Raw genomic sequence first — 25,160 nt, 5'->3', positions numbered from 1 at the left:
CATAAAATCTTAGTATACAGAGTCTTGAATTGAAATCTACTCCCAAGAACTGTACGATGAGTTAGTAACTGCTTTAAAGAAGCAGCAAATGTCTCACTATAGATTATCTGTGATTATAGGGGAGTTCAGCAAAGGCATCATTAAAAAACATAGGATTTCTAATTTCAATAGATTTATTAAAACAAATATAAGTCATTTCTACTTATTCACAGATATATGCATACACATACATGTACACTTTTCATAGAGGTGATTTTCTTCAGATGATTTGTCCCACATTATCCAGTGTGGGCTGCACAAATTCATAATGTGTGAATTTGTGACACAAATTTATATTGTGTCAGCATGTTTTGGGCACTTTGTGGTTTACATGGGTAGGTTGCTTATACTTGATAAGGGGACATGATACACGCTGATAGGGCAATCTATCTTAGTGGTTTATACAATAGACTCTGGAAGCCAAAGAGCCTGAAGGCTGCTATTACCAGTTCTTTTCTTATTCTAGTATGTGAACTTGGCAAATTACTAAACTTCTCTGAGCAATGGTTCTTCCTTCTCTGATGGGAGAATATAGGATCGACTTCATTGAATCTTTTTTTAGTGAGAAATAAATGAGATTAACATATGTAAAACACTTTACACAATGTCTTGTTTGACACACGGTGAGTGCTTAATTAATGCTAGCAATTATGAAAGGTTGAATGTTGATGTAAATTATTTATTACTCAGACCAGCCAACTAGCTTTCAAGCACCACTTTCCATAAAAGCATGCTTGAGTTAGCATTCCTCTTCAAAGAACTCCTATTGACTAGTAATGTTACCCATCATCTCTTGAATGTATACTTGTACACAGTTCATCCATTTACTTATAATTTTTTCTCAGTATTAACATAAAATATTTTCCTAAACATATTATTAAAGTAGCAATAAACATTATAATTACTCTATCTGCTTGTACTTCACATTTTTTCTAAGTATTCCCTTTGTAATAATCTTATCTATTAACAACCAGTAACTACTATAATAATGTTTCATTGTTGCTATCGACACTATATTGAATGTGTTAAATATTGGAAAACTGATAGCCTTAGCCTCTCCACATTTCTGAATAAGTTCTGCCCCAAATTGAGGCTTCAGTAGCCAGGCCTGAGGGTAGAGTTGATGTACACAACAGCTTCAAGCAATTTAACAGTAAGAATTTCACAATTATGAGATGCAATGAAAAAGTTAAAGGATCAAGTTTAAGAAAATGATCAGAGAGCAGGAATCATGACCCAAGCTAAAGCAACAGGTTGAGAGGTAAGACACATGTTACCCCAAGCCTATAATTATCATAAAATATGGTGCTACCATGAGGAAAACCATTTGGTAGAGAGAAGGCTCTTAAGGGTATCGTTTTGAATCAAAACTGAAATAATTTTTCTTTCTTTTTTGCTTGAAAAACAGAGAAATTCGTTTGTCATATCTCATCAAATCTTCTACATCAAGCTACATCATGTTAAACAAGAACATTCTGCTGTTGTATCTCCAGATTAGTCTCCTAGGAATCACTCTTGGTGGGAATGTTCTGATTTGGCCAATGGAAGGTAGTCACTGGCTGAACATTAAGATAATTATAGATGAGTTGATTGAAAAAGAGCATAATGTGACTGTCTTAGTTGCCTCTGGTGCACTTTTCATCACGCCAACCTCGACCCCATCTCTGACATTTGAAATATATAAGGTGGCCTTTGGCAAAGAAAGAATAGAAGGACTGATCAAGGACTTTGTTTTGACATGGATGGAAAAGAGGCCATCTCCTTCAACCATTTGGAGATTCTATCAAGATATAGCCAAAGTCATCAAGGACTTCCACATGGTATCTAGAGAAATCTGTGATGGTGTTCTTAAAAACCAAAAGCTGATGGACAAGCTGAAGAAAAGCAAATTTGAGGTCCTGATATCAGATCCAGTATTTCCTTGTGGTGATATAGTAGCTTTAAAGCTGGGAATTCCATTTATGTACTCCCTCAGGTTTTCTCCAGCCTCAACAGTGGAAAAACATTGTGGGAAGGTACCATTCCCTCCTTCCTATGTTCCTGCCACTTTATCAGAACTCACGGACCAGATGTCTTTCACTGACAGAATAAGAAATTTCATCTCCTACAGTCTACAGGACTACATGTTTAACACTCTTTGGAAATCATGGGATTCCTACTATAGTAAAGCTTTGGGTATGTAATATCTTTTATTATTATCTGAATTAGAACAGAGCTTTGTATCACCTCTTTACTTCCCTGTGGCTATTATTTTTCAATCCTACCTATTGATTACTATTAGTATCACTTGAGAGCAAGAAGGAAGATAAGTAACAATATGCTTTGTAACTATCATGGGTTTTCTAATTTTATGGACTCAAAGATACCAACTAAATTCTTTTATGGGTAACATATAGCAACAAATATTTTAGTTTAAAAATAGGACTGAATTCTCATTTAGATATTGCACTGAAAACACATATTGCCTAGAAACTTCAGTGGTGTGTAGGGAAAACTGGAAGAGATTGTTTCCTACAAGTCCATTATTAACATAGAATGTGTGTGTGTGTGTGTGTGTGTGTGTGTGTGTGTGTGTGTTTAAAAACATACAGGCATACAGATAATCTCTGATCATTGTTCATATATCTCTCACTGTTTACTAGGTATGCCCTTAGGTAGGGAGGTTACAACATAGATTAAGATGAAGTTCCTGGCTTCAAGAATTTAAGTCAAGCAGAGAAGTCATACAAGAAAGAGAATGTTTATAATATGAACGATTGGGTAATGGAAATATGTATAAAGAACAGAGAGGGCATAAAGGAGATGAACAGTATGTGACAGAAGAGAGTGACATTCTGAGAAACTAGAGGTGATATACAAAGAAAAATTTAAACAGTGAATATGAATTTCCCTGCAAAATAAGTGTGGGGAAGGAAACTGTGCCCAATGTTGTGGAGTCTTAAAATAGCACATGTGTGCTGGGTATTACTGATGATTCATTTTTTATGAAGGTCAAAGTGTAAGATGCATGTAAAAGAACCATGGAGATATCAGGATTGCAAAAATGAATTAATCCAATAAATATTTTCAGAGCCTCTTGTATGTTATGCTAATCATTTGGTTTTTTATCTATTGAACAACTGGGAACTGTTTAAAGGGATGTATAGATTGCATCTTATATAAAATATCTAGATAGATGTGGACCCAGAGTGAGATGGTCTTAGGCTACAGGCTTCTGCGTGACTCCAGGAAAGATGTGGTAAGAGCATGTATGAATGAAGTAGCTTACGGGTGGAGAAGAATAATGTAGATGAAACTGTGTAGTAAGGCAATTAGGAAAGAAGGCTCTTGATAAACAATTTCTGGTTACAAGTGTGCGACCATGGAGAAGTAATTAATTCTCTTTACACCTGCATTTATTTATCCCATCTCTAACAGGGCTACTGCAAGGACTAAATTAGTTAACAATACAAGGATTTTACAAAAGTGTCTATGAGCTAGAACCATTCAATTTGTGTTAGCTGTGTTAGCTGTGAAATTAGTAAAAGCTAATGGCTAATTGGTAAGGCATGTTAAGAGGCATGAGGAAGAGATTAAGATGGTTTCTTTTTTTAATGGAGGTTTAATTGACATATAACATATTGGTTTCAGGTGTACAATCTAATGATTCTCTCTAAATATATATATATTTATATTTATATATTTATATCTATATCTATATTTATATTTATATATATTTAGAGAGAGATTATAGAGATATTATATATATTATATATACTATATGTTATATAGTATGTATAATAATAAATTATTATTGTATTATTATATTATATATCATAATATATAATATTATTTTATATTAATATATAATATATAATATTATATATTATATTAATATTATTATATTATATATATTGTATATTATATATATATTTAGAGAGAGAGATATTGTGTGTATATATATATATATATATACAAAATGATCAGCACATTAAGTCTAGTTAACACTTGTCACCATACATAAATAATTTTTTCCTGTGGTAAGAACTTTTAAGATCTACTCTTCTAGCAACTTTCAAATATACAATACAGTATTAACTATAGTTGCCATGCTGTATATTATTACATCTCTAGGACTTAATTTACTTTGTAACTGGAAGTTTGTTCCTTTTGACCCTCTTCGCCCATTTCACCACCCTCCAACTCTCCACCTCTGGCAACCACCAATTTGTTCTCTGTAACAATGAGATTTTTTTTTTCATATTCCATGTATAAATGAAATCATACAATATTTGTCTTTCTCTGACTTATTTCACTTAGCATATGCCCTCAAAGTCCATTCACATTGTCATAAATAACAGGATTCCCTTCTTTTTATGGCTGAATAATATTCAATTCTAGATACATATGCCACAGCTTTTTTATTCATTCACCCATTGATGGACACCTAGGTGGTTTCCATATCTTGGCTAGTGTAAATAATTATGAAATGAACATGTGGGGTGCAGATATCTTTTCGAAAGAGTGATTTTGTTTCCTTTATGTATAACCCAGAAGTAAAATTATTGGATGACATAGTAGTTCTATTTTTAATTTTTTGAGGAATATCTATACTGTTTTCCATAGTGACTGTACCAATTTACAGTCCCATCAACAGTACCCAAGGGTTCCCTTTTTCCCCATATCCTTGCCAACAGTTGTTATGCCTTATCTTTTTGATAATTACCATTCTGACAGGTGTCAGGTAATATCTCATTGTAGTTTTGATTTCCATTTCCCTCATGATTGGTGATGCTGACCACTTTTTTTTGTACCTGTTGGCCATTAGTATATTTTCTTTGGAAAAATATCTATTCATATCCTCTGGCTGTTTTTTTTTTTAATCAGGTGGTTTTGTTTTGTTTGCTCTTGAGTTATATGAGTTTTTATATATTTCAGATAGTGACCTCTTATCAGATGTATGATTTGCAAATATTTTTCCCATTAGGTAAGTTGTTTCTTCATTTTCTGGTGGTTTCCTTTGCTGTGTAGAAACTTTTTAGTTTGATGTAGTTACATTTGTTTTGTTTTTGTTTTCTTTTGTTACTTTTGCTTTTGGAGTCAAATCATCACCAAGACTGAGGTCAATCTGCTTACCACTTAAGTTTTATTTTAGGAGTTTTATGGTTTCAGGTCTTATCATCAAGTCTTTAAACAATTTTCAGTTAGTTTTTGTGTATGGTGTAAGAAAATGATCCAGTTTCATTCTTCTGCCGGTCCAGTTTTCCCAACACCACTTATTGAAGAGGCTATCTTTTCCCCCATTACATTTTCTTGGCTTCTTTGTCATAAATTAATTGACCATAAATGTGTGGGTTCATTGATGAGGATTGTTAAGAGGATTGTTAACTGGCTCATCATCTCCTGTGGGTATGTTAAATAGTTTTCCCCAAATTCAAAAGTAGATGTTTTATCTCCTGGGATGTAAATGAAGACTTGAGTTGTACTGTTATTCAGAGAGAATAAGCATAGCTACTATGTTGATTATAAACTATCCTATGAAGATAGAAGTGAATGATCAATATTGTAGGGCTAAAACAGGATCTTAAAAATGAAGAAAGAGGATAATGAAATGACAATTTTATGAGGCAATTAAGTTGTCAAGATCTGCAAAAACCCTTTAATCTTCTCATGCATATAGTAAACAGGGACATCTGAACATGCGCAGTATCTCAGTTAATGAAATAGAGGAATGTAGGTAGAGAGCTCCTTGGTCATGATATGTTTACATTTTTACCTTATTACTTATTTTTTTTCAACTATTTGTTCTCAATCTTGAAATAATAAGTATCACGATCGTAATGCCTCTTATTCATATTGGTGAGATTATTCCCCAGATAAACCTTCCTCATACTGGGAGTCATAGAATCACATGTTCCTTTGTATTTTGCTTGTAAATTAATACTGGTAATAAGACTACACAATTTTCCCGTCATAAGACATGAGACTATTCTTTCTTAACAATGTGTTCATGGAAGTGTAATAAAGATTTCTAAAAATGTTCTTATCCTTCGATTTTGATAATATCATGTTTCCAATCAAATTACACTCTTTTGACTTAAAATGACTATTTAAGTTTGTCTTTACAAGCAATATTCTTCTTATTGATGCTGAGGGACATGAACACTCATATTGAAAAGACCAGGTAAGAAAGTAAAAGTATTGACATGACAGAGTAGTTTATTTTTGTGCAAGCCTTTGTACAGGGAGAATGATAAATAGTGCTGACATAAAAATCACTTCCTTCCAATGTGTAATTTCTTCTACTTTAGTTTGAATGCTCTGATCAAAGTCGTTGCAATGAACTCTCAAGTCTCAAACTGGCACACCTGAGCAAAAATTAGGACTTTCTCTAAGATTACTTTTCTGTAGTGGAATGCAATAATAAGCTCAGAGTGAGTTCTTAATCTCTGCTAATTATTAGGAATCAGATCTTATAATGTCTAAATTACTTCTTTTATCCCAGGTTGTGGGTATTTGGTTCAAACTCATGGTTCAAAATTTTAATAGCAATAGCAGTTAACATTTATTGATTCCTTCCTGTGCACTAGATACTGTGATAAGTCCTTCACATATTATATCTCTTTATCTTTGCAATGAATTTATGAAGAAAAAACTACTATCACAGGTGAGAATATTGAGGCTTGGAAATATCGATTGTCAACATAAAATTATATAGTGACTGGTAGGAGAAAACGGTTTTCATATGAAAGTCTGACACCAAAACTTCTAGAACAATTTTTCTTTCCTTTCAAAGTTTCAGTTGCAAATCCATCAATTATTCAGAATATTTTTTAGGTTAAACTTGCTTGGGTACTTTTCCTCTTCCTTTAGGTGGACTTAGCTTTTGAAATCTGCTATCCCAGATTTTACTTAATTAAATTTGCTAAATGGAGTTTAATTAACTCATGTTATCATCAGGAAACTTGTTGTTTCTTTAGGCATATGTCTCCATGTGACTGTTGCCTGGAGCGAATTGTCTGAGGATAGGTTTCTGGTCCTAAAAGAACTTTAAAAGCAAACTTTAACTGAAAGTATGAAAAGGCTTCTGCAGATTTCAAATGTATTTATATAAAACTGAACCAAGAAAATTATATTTTTGTGTACATATTAATAACAATAAAACTCCACCAAAATTGGGGGAACAATTAAGAAAATAATAATATGGCATTTTAATGCCAGTAAAAAATATTTATAATCCATAAACATTACCTATTGCTATCAACAGTTTTATCCTTTAGCCAGTATAGAAACAAATAGCTTTTTTTATGTGAATAATCTTTATATATTAGATTTATATGAATACATATGTTTTATTATCCATGAATATTTGGTGAATAATCTCTGAGAACTAATGCCATCTATAATAACAATAGACTTTCCTGTAAATATATTAAATAGGAAAAACAACAGATCTTCAAAAAAATTTATGATTGTAATATTCAGACCTTTGCATGAACTAAACACTAAGCACAGGTAATTAATGTAAAATAAAGTGCTAGAAATGAAACAAATGTGAATGTGTATATCTCCAAAATGCTTGATTTCCAGTAGATATTTTAAAGGAGAAAAAAAAATGTATTGGAGTTTTTTCCCTAAAGAGTAATACATGTTGGTTCGGAACATTTTTTTTTTCTTTTTCTCTCTCTTCCCAACCTTTTTCTTGCTTCCTTCTCTCCTCTCTTCCTTCCTTTCTCCTTCAGTTTTTTTATGTAAATTAATTTTGATTGGTTAGAACCAATCAAATGACCTCTGGTAGCATCTCCTTTTCCATAATAACCCCTGAGTGGGCTGACAGCCATTAGATGACATCCAAGATAGAATTTGGTATGGGACATGAGCAGTTTCAAGAGTATGGTCACTCTTTTACCCCCACTCAATGAAAGGGAATGAAGATGATCATTTTTATGGGTATACTCTTGAATTCTATATGTGTGGACTTCTTAAAGCAAACCCTTTGTGAACTTTGGTACTGAATACATTGTTAACCATATCATTTGTGATGGGCCTCAGACTGAGCATGACTGACACAGGAAAACCTGCACCAAAGCTCAGGTGCCCCAGGGGAGCATTACCTGAGAAGTGGAAGAGAGGAGGTGGGTCTAGGTGATGAGATCTGGTTAAATTGGTAATTCTTTTTTATTTTTTTTATGTAAATTTTTTTTAATGTTTATTTATTTGAAAGACAGAGCACAAGCGGGGGAGGGTCAGAGAGAGAGGGAGACACTGAATCTGAAGCAGGCTCCAGGCTCTGAGCTGTCAGCACAGAGCCCGACACGGGGCTCAAACCCAGGGACCGTGAGATCATGACCTGAGCTAAAGTCGGTTGCTTAGCTGACTGAGCCACCCAGGCACCACTGAATTGGTAATTCTTAAAGTAAGATTTTCTCCTTACATTATCATAAATAGCTAACACTTATTGAACATGGATGCCATTCTGAATAATTTACATGCATTTTTTTTTTCATTTAGTCCTCATAACGATAGGAAATAGGCACCATCATTCTCCACCACTTTGTAATGAGGAGGCTGAATAACTTGCCTGAGGTTACAATCAAGAAAGTCGTGAAGCATTTGATGCAAGACACTGAGCTAAAAGGAAAGTTCTAGAAAGATACTCAGTTTATATACAACAAAACAAAGGGGGGAAAAAGTAATCTAATTGAACACTTTCAAAAGGTTTAACTAAATACCAAACAAGATACTCAAAAAAAAAAAAGGAAACTTTAATGTGAAGCTAAAACTCTAACATCACTAAGGAGTTGATTACTCAGTTTTTTAAAATAGTATTGATGGGAAAATGTTGGGGTTAAGAGCAAATGCTCAGAAATGAATTTTTGGAGCATCTTTGGTGGTTTTATTAAGGCACAGGGACAGGACCCGTGGGCAGAAAGAGCTGCACTGGGGTTGTGAGGAGTGGCTGATTATATACTTTCAAGCTGGGAGGGGGTTAGGGATAGCAAAAGTCTCTAAGGAATTTAAGAAGCAAGGTTTCCAGGACCTTGATGGGGCTAGCTGTTGTTAGGCAAAGGTCATTTATTACCATCTAGTAAAACCTTAGTCATGAGACCCTTTAGATGTATATCAGGGGACCATATGCTTGGAAGTTGATTACTAACATATATCTTGAGGGCCTCAAGATAAAGGAATCTTCCAAAGTAATTTTTATATGTAAAAGGAGACTTACAGGGTCCTGGAGGTCAGGATAATGTTAAGTTGTTTGCCTTTTGCTTTTAGCAAAGTATTAACATCAGGGCAGTTGAGTTTCTGGAGGAAGGTCACTCTGTTAGTCCTAAGTACTTCAGCTGTAAGTTGTAAGGAAATTTAATTTGTTCTAAATTTCTTCTGCCTTTGTTCTCCATATCAGTATGGAGGATGGTCTCCAGGCTTTTATGGCCTTTGGGACCATCTCCAAATCCATGAGAAATGAATTAGTACAATTAAATTCTACCCATTCATTATAATACTCAGTGAGCACACACAGGAAGAGGAAACCTTCAAGCCAGGGCATGTAATTGGGGGGAAAAAAAATTGTAAGAAAGAACTTGAATACAAAAATGTTATTTTAAGGATTCTCAATTCAAACTGGTAGTATTATACATATTTTAAAGAATTTGAATCTTAATTTAATTTTATACGGATGATATTCTCCAACAAGTGTTATATACACTGTTAAACAACACAAATTCACCTGAGTAAATTTGAATATCTAATTGGATTTATTAAATGGTTCAGGGATTGGACAGCATCCCATCTAGTAAGTAGAGGGGAGCTCTGTAGAGCTATAGAAAAGGAAAGGTTGAAAGAGGACTGGTTGGGGAGAATTATTACCAAAGAATGCAGTGTTTTAGGCAAAGTTGCCTTCCTAAGGGGAACAGAAAGTTCAGCAGATTACTTCCTGAGGTTTACCGGGATATTCCAGCTTGGCTGGTTAAAGGTTTCAAACTGGGGATTGAAACTGCAATTAGATTAGATATTAAATCTTTGTTTACTGATGTGGAACCTTAGCATGGCTTCATTTGGGGCCTGCACTTCTCTCTTTAAAAACACAAATTTTATCAAATAAGATTGAGAGAACTTTCTGTTTATTTTATCACCATTTGGAATACTTCCTTTCAAAATAAGCAGAATGAAAATGAGAACTTGATTCAAAGCACAAGGATTATATGCTAATTGGTGCAAACTTTCTCTGGCTGACTTAGTTTTCACTCATACCTACTCATATGTTCATGTTTCAGAAACATATTTAAAAATATCATTTTCTGGACTCTTTATGTTTAAGATGTCATATTATCAAATATTCACCACTACAAAATATGTTTTTCTAATTTTTGCTGTTATAAATTATATCTCACATTTTAAAAAGTAGAATAAAGGGTCTCCTGGGTGACTCAGTCTGTTAAGCATCTGACTTCGGCTTAGGTCATGATCTCATGGTTCATGAGTTCGAGCCCTGCATCGGTCTCTGTGCTGACAGCTCAGATCCTGGGGCCTGCTTTTGATTCTGTGTCTCCCTCTCTTTCTGGACCCCCCACTTGTGCTCTGTATCTCTTTCAAACATAAATAAACATCAAATTAATTAATTAATTAATTAATTAATTAAAAGTAGAATAAAAAAAGAAAGAATACTGGGCTGGGAAGTGGAATACTCATGTGTTCATCTATTCTGCCACTTACTAGCAATGTGACTTTGAGATTACTTAAACCTTTCTTGATCTGTTTTCTTACATATAAAATGATGGAGTTGGACAAACTGGACCCATGCTCTCTGCAGAATGACAATCCACTATGCTCTTACCCAAACTTTATTCAGATTACCTATTAGCAAACAAACGTGATAATTTTAAATCACTGAACTTCATTTTTGTCATGAAACCAGGCATATTTGGCAAGAGTTGTTATTTTTCCCATTGATGGAAATTTAAATCTAAGGTTATACCTACATCTGTCTCCAAACATAATTTATTTTTTATCTTTTTAAATTTTTGAATTTGCAACTATGATATATTTCAGGCATACAGGAAACCAGAGGATAAGTATAACAGACATCTCTATCAACACCTGTGAAATTAAACACTGTAACATCAAAGTATAATTTTATATCAAAAAGCATATATATTAGCTATTAATAAATTCTATTATATGCTATTGTTCTTCAATAATTAGATAATTATGTTATTGTCCTGGAAAGGCCACTGTTTAACACTGACAAATTGACTCCTTGGACTCTCCTTGTTTTTTATTCAGGGTGATTTAGGGCTGCCTACATGTATTTGATTCAGGTATATATTTTGATAAGCTTTAAGTGCTAATATAACTATTGTTAATGAATAATCCTCAATTACTTATTATATTCTATTTATCCGAACGTCCATAATTAGACAAATCTAAGTATTTTATAGATAAACTTTTGATTATGCCTTGTACATTGCTGTGTTTTGTGTCCTATTTATTGGAAGGTTGTGATAGCACAGATTTATGAGGACACTTCAAATTCTTTCTACTAGGTCAATTTTAATGGTCTCCAGGATTACTCATACTCTCCTTTGCTGTTGTGTTTCAAAATCTAATAAATTTTAAAAGTACAGGGGTGTCAGGGTGGCTCAGTCGGTTAAACGTCCAACTGATTTAGGCTCAGGTCATGATCTCATGGTTCATAGGTTCAAGCCCCAAGTCAGGCTTTGCACTCACAGGGAGAAGCCTTCTTGGGATTCTGTCTCTCCCACTCTCTCTCTGCCCCTCCCCTGCTCATACTCTCTCTCTCTCTCTGTCTCTCTCTCTCTCTGTCTCATAATAAATAAATAAATAAATAAATAAATAAATAAATAAACATCAAAAAAAATTTAAAGACATAATATTGAAATTGAGGCTGACTCTTAAAAGGATACAAGCACAATAATTCTAAAAGCATCACTTCCCTCTCCTCTCTTTCCCTTTCTCTGTCTTTCTGGTCTTTTTGTTACTCAAAGGCCTGTAATTAGTCAATTCAGAGGCAACAGAGCATGAAAAAAAAGCAAACCACTTTATTTCCACTCTCAATTCCTGCTTTCTATCCTTTTAATCACTTTATTGTTCTTATTTTCTCTTTTTAATAGAAACCTCTAATAATTTTAATTTTTCAAATAGAACCATGATATAGCTGCCCTCCTTCAGTTTGGCATTTAGTAAGAATCTCAACTGATAGATATCATTTTATCTATGCCTAGCTGGTCATTCCGTAGCTAACCCATTGGTTTCCTGATCAATCTTTAGGTAAATTTATTAAACTATGAATATTACCAAATATTGCATTGAACCAAGCAGTTTATAAGACAACTTTGCAGGTATTATTGCTAATCCACAAAGTAATATAACAAATGAATATCATTATCTCTCATTTATGCATGAGAAAACCAAGGCTGAAAGGGTCTAGGTAGTTTTCCAGGGTCACAATGCTTGTAAAAGAAGTTTTTAAATCTGGGGCTATTGAATGCTAGTGTCCACATATTTTAAGCTACTACACAGCTCCAAGTGAAAAAGCATGTTGTTCCTTCTGGTGCCAGGCCCTATCCTCCTGATTTGGTGTGAAGATGCCATATGGAAGAAAGTGAAAAATTCCCTGCACCAAGGAGATGATTGTAAATATGCTTTATCAGAGAAGAAAACTTTCCTCTATCAAATGTGTAGTAATTTATTCTATAACCCAATTAATCTAAAACATCTTGAAATGTCCAAGAAACCTCTTCTAAATGAAGGTTGTTTTTAATTTTTTTCCTAAATATGAGCCATGGGGAAGTGATCATAAGGCTGGTCATTGTGCATTCCCAAAGCTTCTAACACTTTCAAAGATGAGGCATAATACTGTAGATCTCCAGCAATTTCTCAAATGATGGTATGATGATGGCCCAAATTGCCCTATTTTGTCATATGCTTTTGGGTATGCAACTCAGTATTAATTTCACTATGTATGAAATGGAGCAAATCATTTGTGCCTCACAGGTTCCATGAAGGACTGAATTAGACAATGTATGTAAAAATGCCTTGTGATATGGGTGGCCTGCGTGGCTCAGTCAGTGAAGCATTGGACTTTGGCTCAGGTCATGATCTCAGGGTTTGGTTCATGAATTTAAGCCTCACATCAGACTCTCTGCTGTTAGCATGGGGTCTGCTTCGGATCCTTTCTCCCTCTCTTTCTGCCCCTCCCCTACTCGTGCTTTTTCTCTCTCTAAAGAATAAATAAATAAATAAATAAATAAATAAATAAATAAATAAATATTAGCTGCTCCTGAGTGGCTCAGTCAGTAAAGGGTCTGGCTCTTGATTTTGGCTCAGTTTATAATCTCACGGTTTGTGAGTTCAAGCCCCAAATCAGGCTCTGAATTGACGGTGTGGAGCCTGCTTGGGATTCTCTCTCTCCCTCTGTCTCTGCCCCTCCCCCTGCTTGCTCTCTTGCTCTTTCTCAAAAATAAATAAGTAAAAAGTAAAGACTAAAAATATGCCTTGTAATAAAGGACATCTAATTTGAAGATACCATAAGTTCTGAGTAAATGGCTTTAGCAATAAGAACTAATATTTTTTGTTAACCTAATTTGGGAAAAGGTTTATTAAATTGAAGACACGTTTTATAGTTATTATCACAGAGTACACAGATACCAGGCTTATAACTTGACTTCTTTTCCTTTAAAATAGGATTTGAAATATCATTTAAAATATCATTTCTGTTGTCAGAATAATCATATTAATGCATATAAAGGTTTGAATTATATCTTTTTCCTTTTAATCTATAGATCAATTGACCTATGAATGAGTGTAGCCATCACATTAAATATTATTTTATTTGAAAAATATGCCTAAATATACTTTGAAAATTTCTTTTTATATTAAAAGATCTACAGTAGGATGGTTTTTGTTGTGGATATCCCCATGTCTAAGAAGTTTGTCCAGCTGCTGGTTTTTATTTTGACTTTGACTAAAATTGTTCTTAATGGAAATGTGCTAATTTGGCCAACGGATGGTAGCCATTGGTTAAATATTGAGCTCATTCTAGAAGAGCTGATCCAAAGAAATCACAATGTGACTGTACTGGCTTCATCAGCAACTCTATTCATCAACTCCAATCCTGATTCTCCTGTGAATTTTGAAGTGATACCTATCTCCTATAAGAGCAGCAATATAGACTCCTTAATTGAACACATGATAATGCTGTGGATAGACCACAGACCAACTCCTCTCACTCTCTGGACTTTCTACAAAGAACTAGGAAAATTTCTAGATGCTGCTTTTCGAATGAATATACAAATCTGTGATGGAGTATTAAACAACACCAAGTTACTGGCAAGACTTCAGGAAGGTGGTTTTGATGTATTGTTAGCAGACCCAGTAACTGTCTGTGGGGACCTGGTTGCTCTGAAATTAGGAATTCCATTTGTGTACACACTGAGGTTCTCTCCAGCCTCAACAGTGGAGAGACACTGTGGGAAAATCCCCGCACCTGCCTCCTATGTTCCTGCAGCTTTGTCAGAGCTCACTGACCACATGACCTTTGGTGAGAGGGTAAAAAATACTATATCCTATCTTCTGCAAGACTACATATTTGAATCCTATTGGGGAGAATGGAATTCATACTACAGCAAAGTTCTAGGTAAGTCTCTAAAATATTGTCTTATTAATGACTCCAGATACCTTATTTATCTTGACAGTAATACAGCAAAGGTTTCTATTCCACTGCACATGCCAGGCTGAAGTACAGATAGTTATTATAAATATAATTCTCTCTACAAGATCATTATTTTTGGATAAGTTTGTAAAAAATGTAATGGTGTTATTAATATGTATGTAGTGTTTCAATGCAAATAATCTCGTGACTATTTAGGTAGTGGCTTTCCAGTGAGTAAATCAATCTTCCTATATAAATGAAAGTGTCTTTACTAGGATGAACTGCAACCCTGCTAAAAAATACCTGCCCAATATTTTGAAGTATACATGATTTACTTTCTCTTCTTCACTGCTCATTCTTTTGTAGGTCTGCAGAAAACTTTAAAAGGCCTAGGACTGGGGGGCACCTGAGTGTTTCAGTCAGTTGAGCATCCAACTTCATCTCAGGTCATGATCTCATGGTTCGTGAGTTCGAGCCCCGCATCAGGCTCTGTGTTGACAGCTCAGAGCCTGGAGCCTGGTTCGGATTCTGTGCCTCCCTCTTTCTCTGCCTCTACCCGGGTCACACTCTGTCTGTCTGTCAAAAATAATAAATAAACATTAAAAAAAAAAGGTTCAACCCTGATAAAAGGCCTAGCATTGGGGATTGGAAACCTGACTTTATACCCTGCCCTTCTCTATCTCTCCATCCTTAGGCTCCTTTGGGTGCTTAGACTAGCATGGCTCCAACTTAATTTCCCTGTATCTTTTGGCAATCCTCAAGTTTCATGGCCTCACAGATCCCTTAGGAGGATCAAATAAAATAATGTAAACAAGGCCAGCTCTGGTTGGTTGTTTATATTTCTGATCTCTTTCTGATACTTATGAACCCTCCTTCATTTTTCTATTTTCTTCTCTCCTGAAAGTTTTTTTTTATCTAGATTTATCAGTAGCACCAGGAGTATTAATTAACAGCAGAAATTAACTGTTGATGATATCAATGCTACTTTTTCACGAAGATAAGATGCAAAATATTGTCCTTTTACATACCTTTCAGGCTCCCTCTCTCTCACTCTTTATTTTCCTTTCTTTCTCCTTCCTCTCTTCTTTCCCTCCCTCCCCTCCTTCCTTCCTTCTATCATGCTTTCATTGTGTAAAAAACAGCATTTCTTGAACACCAACCCAGTACCTGCCACTTTTCTAAGTACAGTTGGCAAAACAGATCAAAATCTCTACCCCCATGGAGCTTACATCCCAGTAAGAAGATACAGACAATAAATGAATACAATATAAGATGTTAGACTGTGATATATGCTGTATAGTAAAATAAGAATAAATAGTTCTGGGAGGAGGGTTACACTTTTAAATACGGTGGTCAGGGAAGGTCTCAAAAGGTGACATTTGAATGAAGACTTGAGGGCAGTGAGGGTGAGCGCCATTGGATCCCTGGGCGAAAAGCATTTTATTAAAATTGTTTTTTAGTTTTTTTTTTAAGTTTATTTATTTATTTTGAGAAAGAGAGAATGTGTGCCAGTGGGGGAGAGACAGAAAGAAAGACAGAGAGAGAGAGAGAGAGAGCAGGGGGTGGGAGCTGGCAGAGAGAAAGAGACAGAATCACAAGTGCTGTCAGCACAGATACCTATATGGGGCCTGAACTCAGGAACCATGAAAGCATGACCTGAGCCAAGATCAAGAGTCAGGCGCTTAACCCACTGAGCCACCCATGTACCCCTGAGGGAAAGTATTTTAGACATCGATAAGAACAAGTAGATGGAAAGATCTGTGGTAAGTCATAGAACCAGGAATATCCTTGCTGTAACTTGACCTTAATCTTACCTTTCACAAACAGATTTTGTATATATTTTTTCTTTATTGGATTTTGGAATATTTTTCATCCAATTTTCCATCACTTAAACTTTTAAATTGCTTCATAGAATTGGTCTAGAGAGAAAATATCAAACACATCACACATATAAATAAAACATATGCAAGATAATTAGATTTACATAGACTTTTGAAGATACATACAGTAATTAGAATTTTGAAAGTAAAATGTTGTGTTTTTATATTCATTATAATGTCACCTAATTATATTTTCCTTTTCCTGGATTCCAAATTTCTTATGCCTCAAAGACATATTTTGATTTAAATTTAGATGTTATTCATCTGATTATTTCCCAAGACATTTTAAATGTGTTCTATAATAATTACCCCTGCCCATATATGTATCACATACCAACTATTGCAGGTATTGGTGAGATAGCAGTCTATATTCCTTAAAAAAGGGGATTACAAAAAGTAACATGGTGACGGTTCCTGGAAAGTCATGAGGCTCTGAGTTCAAGTTCCATTTGCTATGTATCTTCAGGCAAATGACTTAAACTCTGAGTCACAACATTTCCGCCTCTTTAAAAGAGGGTAATTATTTCACTGTACTCTTTAGGATGACCATTAGACACCATATATATGGATATGCTATGTCAATTATAAAGAATTATACTTATGTTAAATATTGTTTATACCAAACTGCACAAGAACTCTGCAATGACAAAACCCTAATTATACTACCATGGGGCTTTGTGCTTGTAGAGTAGTGTGTGTATGTGTGTGTGTGTGTGTGTGTGTGTGTGTGTGTGTATATATATATATATGAAGAATAAATGGCCTCTGGAGTTTACTAAATCTCCTTTTTCAAAGGGACCCATAACAAGTTATATAATGCATGGAAAAGCCTTTGTAAAACACAATGTTCTTGACTTCTTGTTTTCACAGGATAATAGTTTCAGAAATCCTAGATTCTGAGAAATTAAATATTTTATTTATCTATATCCTTTATACTTCTCATGTTACTAAACATACTTGAACAACAAATAACTCTCTTGGGTATTTTATTTCAAATCAGGAGGAGTGGTATAATCCAATTTGTCTTTTGTTTGCAATTACATTCTTATTCAGGACACCTGGTAACTGTAAACTGATACTGAAATAGGGCAGGTGCCTTGCACTTCATATTATCCTCAAGCATAGGGGAACACAGGAGATTTAATAACCTCAAATTTCTGTGGAGTTCACTTCTAAATGACTATTCTTTAGGTCTCTGGGAAAAGCAGATGAGAAAAATAGCATATTTAACCATGGTAAAGAATATACCCAAATATCTATATTGAAGGAAACAAGTCAGTGACAAGGAAATATCTAACTACATTGGTTAAAAATCTTGTTTTATTTATCAGTGTGATGTTAAATTTTATAGATGAAGCAAATAAAAATCATCATCAATTCAATTTTAAATATGCTTCTAATGCCTAATGGAGCAGGCATATCTGAGAAATGACAATCATTGCTATTCATATACAGGAGTGAATGGATAATAAATCTTGGTCAAGCCAAGTGTTCTGTAGAGTACCTTCAAATTGTACTGAGCTTGATCTCCCCCCAGCCTCTGAGAAATCTGCTGTATGGCATGTAGATAGCTCTAATGTGGGTAGGATTGGGGACTGGCCTTTGCTACAGCTCTAGGAAGGATGAGGGCTGAATGCTGTAGTAAAACTAAACAGGTACAGCAACTGCATGTCCCCATTTTGTCTGTACCTTTTGGTTTCCCAGTTGGTTTCCATCTTTCTAAGCACAGTACATATCAAGAGAGCAGAAACCCAGTATTAATCTAGGCACCATTTGGCCAATGTAGCCTATTTTACATGTCAGTACCATACTGTACTGTCAGTACTGACACTTAGATGGTTTCCATATCTTGTCTATTATGAGAACGTTGCAGTAAACATGGGAGTGTAGATATCTTTTTAAGACAGTAATTTCATTTCCTTTATATATAAACCCAGAAGTGAAATTGTTGGATCATATGGTACCTCCACGTTTAACTTTTTGAGAAACTTCCATACTGTTTTCCACTGTGGCTGCACCAATTTACATTCTCACCAACAGTGCACAAGGGTTTCCTTTCCTCCACATCCTCACCAACACCCATCACTTGTCTTTTTGATAATAACCATTTTAACAAGTGTGAGATGATACCTCATGGTGGTTTGATTTGCATTTATTGATGATTAGTGATGTTGAACACCTTTTCATGTATCTGTTGGTGATTTTTATGTTTTCTTTGAAAAAATATCTCTTCAGTTCCTCTTCCCACTTTTAAGTGGATTATTTGAGGTTTTCTGGGATTGAGTTGTATGAGTCCCTTACATATTTTGAATATTAACCCTTTATCAGATATGTCGTTTGCAAATATTTTCTCCTGTTCCATAGGTTGCTTCCTCATTTCATTTCTTTTGCTGTGAAGAAGCTTTTGAGTTTGATGCAGTACTACTTATTTTTTCCTTTGTTTGTGCTTTGGTTGTCTTATCCATAAAACAATTGCCAAGACCAATATCAAGCAGCTTTGATTCTGTTTTCTTCTAGGAGTTTTATGGTTTTAGGTCTTATATTTGTCTTTACCATTTTTGTGAGTGATGTAAGATAGGAATCCAATTTCACTCATTTGCATATGAATATCCAGTTTTCCCAGCTACCTTTCCTTAAGAGATTATCTTATCTCTATTGAGTATTTGTGGTTCCCCTGTCAAATATTAGTTAACCATAGATGCATGGGTTTATTTCTGAGTTCTCAATTCTGATCTATTAGTCTATGTGTCTGTTTTTATATCAGTATCATATTAATTACTGTACCTTATAAATATAGTTTAACAACAAGAAGTGTGATCCCTCCAACTTTGATCCTTTTTTCTTGGGATTACTCTGGCTATTCAGGGTATTTTATGGTTCTATACAAATTTTAGGATGGCTTTTTCTATTTCTATAAAAAATGGAAAAATGGAATTGGAATCTTAATAAGAATTTGCTTGTATCTGTAGATTGCTTTGGGTAGTATGTACATTTTAACCATATTCACTTTTATAATCCTGAACATAGGATACCTTTCCCTTTATTTGTGTCTTCTTCAATTTTTTCATTAATGTTTTAAAGTTCTCCATGTATAATTAAGGGTCTAAATGTGAAACCTGAAACCACAAAAATCCTAGAAGAGAGCACAGGTAGCAATTTCTCTGACATCAATCATAGAAACAGTTTTGTAGATATGTCTCCTCAGGGAAGAGAAACAAAAGAAAAAAAAAAACTATTACAACTACATCAAAATAAAAAGCTTCTGTGCAGTGAAGGAAACCATCAACAAACCTAAAAGGCAACCTACAGAATGAGAGAAGATATTGGCAAATGATATATCCAATAAAGGGTTAGTATCCAAAATCTATAAAGAATTCATATTAACTCAAACCCCCCCCAAAACAAACAATCCAATTAAAATTAGGCAGAAGACATGAACAGACATTTCTCCAAAGAAGACATACAGATGATCAACAGACACATTAAAAAGATAAGCAACATCACTCATCATCAGGCAAATGCAAATCAAAACCAGGTGAGGTAAGGTATCACTTCACACCTGTCAGAATGGCTAAAATCAAAACCACAAGAAACAAGTGTTGACAAGGATAAAGACAAAAAGGAAAGCTTATGCACTGTTAATGAGATGCAAACTGTCATAGCCACTGTGGAAAACAGTATAGAGGTTTCTCAAAAAATTAAAAGTAGAACTGCCATATGATCCAGTAATTCCACTACTAGGTATTTACCCAAAGAATATGAAAACACTAATTCAAAAAAATACATGCATCCCTATGTTTATTGCAGCATTATTTATAACAGCCAAATTATGGAAGCAACCCAAGTATCCACTGATAGATGAATGGGTAAAGAAAATGTGCTATACATATACACAATGGAACACTCTCCAGCCATGAAAAATAACGAAATCTTGCCATTTGCAACAATTTGGACAGATCTAGAGGGTATGATGCTAAGTGAAATAAGTTAGAGCAGGACAAATACTGTATGACTTCACTTATATGTGGAATTTAAAAAACAAAACCAAGAAGAAAAGAGACTCTTAACTATAAAGAACAAACTGATGGTTACCGGAGGAGAGTTGGTGGGGACTGGAGTGATAGATGAAATAGGTGATGGGGAATTAAAAGTACACTTCTCATGATGAACACTGTATGTTAACTATACTGTAATTAAATTTAAAAATAATAAAATTTTCCGAGTACAAATTTTTTACTTTCTTGGTTAAATTTATTCCTAAGTATTTTATTATTTTTGGTGCTGTTGCAAATGGGATAAAAATAATTTTTAATTAATTTTACAGTTATTTTGTTGTTAGTGTATACAAACAACTGATTTTTGTATGTTGACTTTGTATCTTGCATCTTTACTAAATTCATTTATTAATTCTAACAGATTTTTGGTGAAGTCGTTTAAACTTTCTATATATAAAATGGTGCCGTCTTCAAGCAGAGAAAATTTCACTATTTCTTTTCTAATTCAGATATCTTTTATTTCTTTTTTCTTGCCTGACTGTCTTACTAGGACTTCCAATACTATGTTGAATAGGAATGCTGAGAGTGGGCAACATTGCGTTGTTTCTGATTTTAGAGGAAAAACTTTTGACCTTTCACCATTGTGGATGATGTTAGCTATGGGTTTCTTATAATTTTCTGTCAAATATCTTGGGTTGGGGAATTTATTGCAGGGGAGTCTTTGGCAATACCTATACTTCCTAAAATTTAGAAGATTTCTTTTTCTACTTATGTCAATTTTGACTAATGTTAAATAGGATAGATAGATGACAGATAGATAGATAGATAGATAGATATAGATAGATAAGTAGATAGATACATAGACACATAGATATATAGATACACAGATACATGGATATGTAGATACATAGATAATATGGTAGGTAATCTTACCCATCTTTAAGTTGTCAAATGTATTTTCTTAGAGTTCTGGTAACTAGCTTTTTAAGTGTCTTCTTTATATCTATTCTCTTTACTTTTTTAAAGTTCTTTTTTATTATGATTTTCCAGCTTTCCCTATAATGCATTCCCATATGGAGTCATCTCCCGCTCTGACTCTGGTCTTAGCTATTTACATTGCTTTGGCCTATGTGAATGTAATACAAGTGGACTCTTATAAGCAGCTTACTCTCACTGCTCTGTGAAATTATTTTTAAAACTATTAATGGAAATATTCATTTAGCATAAGAAACCATTACAACAGGGGCACCTGGGTGGCTCAGTTGGTTGAGCATCTGACTTCGGCCCAGGTCATGAGGTCATGATCTCACAGTTTGTGGGTTTGAGCCCCACATCAGGCTCCGTGCTGACTGCTTGCTCAGAGCTTGGAGCCCGCCTCAGATGAGCCTGGAGCCCGCCTCAGATGAGCCTGAAGCCTGCTTCAGATTCTGTGTCTCCTTCTCTCTCTGCCCCTCCCCCACTCACGCTTTGTCTTGCTCTGTTTCTCAAAAAAAATAAATATAAAAAATTTTTTAAAAAAGAAACCATTACAACATATTGAGTTTTGGTTTTTTATTTAATTTTTCTAATGTTTATTTATTTTTGAGAGAGAAAGAGAGAGAGAGTGAGTGGGAGAGGGACAGAGAGAGAAGGAAACTGAATCTGAAGCAGGCTCCAGGCTCTGAGCTGTCAGCACAGAGCCCCGATGTGGGGCCCTGACTCACAAATCGTGAGATCATGACCTGAGCCAAAGTCTGAGGCTTAACCACCCAGCTGCCCTTCAATATGTTGAGTTTTTAAAAGCTGACAAATACCATAAGCATCACAAAATCCAGAAAAATAACACATTTTTATTTTTCATTTTTTTAAGTTTATTTATTTTGAGAGAGGGAGAGAGAGAGAGAGCACGAGCAGGGGAGGGGCAGAGAGAAAGGAAGAGAGAGAATTCCAAGCAGGCTCCACACTCTCAGGGCAGAGCCTGACTTTGTGCTCAAACCCACAAACTATGAGATCATGACCTGAACAGAAACCAAGAGTCAAATGCTTAACGTACTGAGCTACACAGGTGCCCCAGAAAAATAACACATTTTTAAATTTACTTCCTGGCATTTCATTATAACCCTTTTTCATAATTTTTTTGGCTGAACATTCTTTGCTTGCCCTATTCACATGACATTTTATAATTCAATATTCTATAGAGAATAAGGGTATTTCAACCTATTGTCTAGCATGGTTGACCAAAATGTATTTTTTACTATTCAAAATTTAAAAAAAATTTTTTTCAGTTTCACAACTTGCTTTTGGGTCATATCAGGTAAACTTTAAGAATTACTGCCAAGTTTGAGAAAACCTCTGTCAGGTTTCTTTTAAAACAGCTGTAAGGTTTGAAAGAACATTCCATATACCAAATTTTGGCTCTGTAGAGTTTTTAATTTTTTTTTTTAATTTTAATTTTTATTTTTATTTTAAATTCAGGTGTAAGTAACATACACTATATTAGTTTCAAGTATAAAACGTAATGAACCAAATTTGTATATATTGCAAAATAATCACAAGTCTAGTTAACATCTGTCACTATACACAGTTACAAAATTTTTTTGTTTAATGAAAACTTTTAAGAGTCACTCTCTTTTTTTTTTCTTTTTGGCTTTTTGGTGTGTCTTTTTTTTTTTAAATATAATTTAATGTCAGGGCACCTGGGTGGCTCAGTCGGTTGAGCACCTGACTTCAGCTCAGGTCATGATCTCACGGTCTGTGAGTTTGAGCCCCGCAACGGGCTCTGTGCTGACAGCTCATAGCCTGGAGCCTGCTTCGGATTCTGCGTCTCCCTCTCTCTCTGCCCTTTCCCCAATCATCCTCTGCGTCTCTCTGTCTCAGAAATAAATAAACATTAAAAAAATTTTTAATAATAATTTATTGTCAAGTTAGCTAACATACAGTGTATACGGTGTGCTCTTGGCTTCAGGGGTAGATTCCTGTGATTCATCACTTTCATACAACAGCCAGTGCTCATCACAAGTGCCCTCCTCAATGCCTGTCACCCACTTTCCCCTCTCCCTTGTCCCCATATCAACCTTCAGTTTGTTCTCTGTATTTAAGAGTCTCTTATGGTTTGCCTCCTTCTCTGTTTGAAAGTATTTTTTCTCCTTCCATCCCCCATGGTCTTCTATTAGTTTCTCAAGTTCCACATATGAGTGAAAACATATGATATCTGTCTTTCTCTGACTGACTTATTTCAGTTAGCATAATACCCTCCAGCTCTATCCATGTTGCTGCAAATGGCAGAATTTCATTCTTTCCAATTGCCAAGTAGTATTCCATCATATATATAAACCACATCTTCCTTATCCAGTCATCAGTTGATGGACATTTGGGCTCTTACCATAATTCGGCTATTGTTGAAAGTGCTGCTATAAACAGTCGGTACATGTGCCCCTCTGAATCAGCACTCCTGTATCCTTTGGATAAATTCCTAGTAGTGCTATTGCTGGGTTATAGGATTTTTTTTATTTTTTTATTTTTTATTTTATTTTTTTATTATTTTTAATTTTTTGAGGAACCTCTACACAGTTTTCCAGAGCGATTCCACCAGTTTGCATTCCCACCAACAGTGCAAGAGGGTTCTCATTTCTCTGCATCCTCACCAATATCTGTTGTTTCCTGAGTTGTTCATTTTGGTCACTCTGACAAGTGTGAGTTGGTATCTCAATGTGGTTTTCATTTGTATTTCCTTGATGATGAGAGATGTTTAGCATCTTTTCATGTGTCTGTTGGCCATATGGATATTTCCTTTGGAAAGGTGTCTATTCATGTCTTTTGCCCATTTATTCACCAGATTATTTGTTTTTAGGGTGTTGAGTTTGGTATGTTCTTTGTACATTTTGGTTATAACCCTTTATCCAATATGTCATTTGCAAATATCTTCTACCATTCTGTCGATTGCCTTTTAGTTTTGTTGACTGTTTACAGTGCGGAAGGTTTTATCTTGATGAGGTCCCAATAGTTCATTTTTGCTTTTATTTCCCTTGCCTTCAGAGACGTGTCAAGTAAGAAGTTGCTGCAGCTGAGGTCAAAGAGGTTGTTGCCTGTTTTCTCCTCTAGGGTTTTCATGGTTTCCTCTCTCACCTTTGAGTCTTTCATCCATTTTGAGTTTATTTTTGTGTATGGTGTAAGAAAGTGGTCCAGTTTCATTCTTCTGCATGTTGCTGTCCATTTCTCCCAGCACCATTTGCTGGAGACTGTCTTTTTCCGTTGGATACTCTTTCCTCCTTTGTCAAAGATTAGTTGGGCATACATTTGTGGGTCCAGTTCTGCGTTCTCTATTTTATTCCATTGGTCTTTGTGTCTGTTTTTGTGCCTATACCAATCTGTCTTGATGATTACAGCTTTGTAGTAGAGACTAAAGTCTGGGATTGTGATGCCTCTCACTTTTTTTTTTTCAACATTACTCAGGCTACTCAGGGTCTTTTGTGGTTCCATACAAATTTTAGGATTGTTTGTTCTAGCTTTGAGAAGAATGCTGGTGCAAATTTGATTGGGATTGCATTGAATGTGTAGATTGGTTTGGGTAGTATTGACATTTTAACAACATTTATTCTTCCAATCCATGAGCAT

General features: G+C 34.8%; 1 protein-coding gene across 4 annotated transcripts in view; it reads left to right on the top strand.

Moving 5' to 3' along the window:
- The first annotated feature begins 1,496 nt into the window (after positions 1-1,496).
- The window catches only part of LOC132692468 (UDP-glucuronosyltransferase 2A1), a 61,230-nt gene continuing 37,566 nt past the window's right edge, over positions 1,497-25,160 (top strand). For 2 of the 4 annotated variants that reach the window (XM_060654934.3, XM_060654933.3), the window contains exons 1-2: positions 1,497-2,212; positions 14,046-14,677. In XM_060654934.3, coding sequence (XP_060510917.1) covers positions 1,497-2,212; positions 14,046-14,677 — 1,348 coding nt within the window. Of the gene's footprint in view, positions 2,215-14,045; positions 14,678-25,160 lie in introns of all 4 variants that reach the window. The other 2 variants (XM_060654937.3, XM_060654936.3) reach the window with 1 other exon arrangement.

Source organism: Panthera onca, chromosome B1 (genome assembly GCF_046562875.1).
Source record: "Panthera onca isolate mPanOnc1 chromosome B1, mPanOnc1 haplotype 2, whole genome shotgun sequence".
Classification (NCBI taxonomy): domain Eukaryota; kingdom Metazoa; phylum Chordata; class Mammalia; order Carnivora; family Felidae; genus Panthera; species Panthera onca.
Note: the sequence above shows the minus strand (reverse complement) of the source record. Positions and strands in the feature narration are given on the sequence as shown.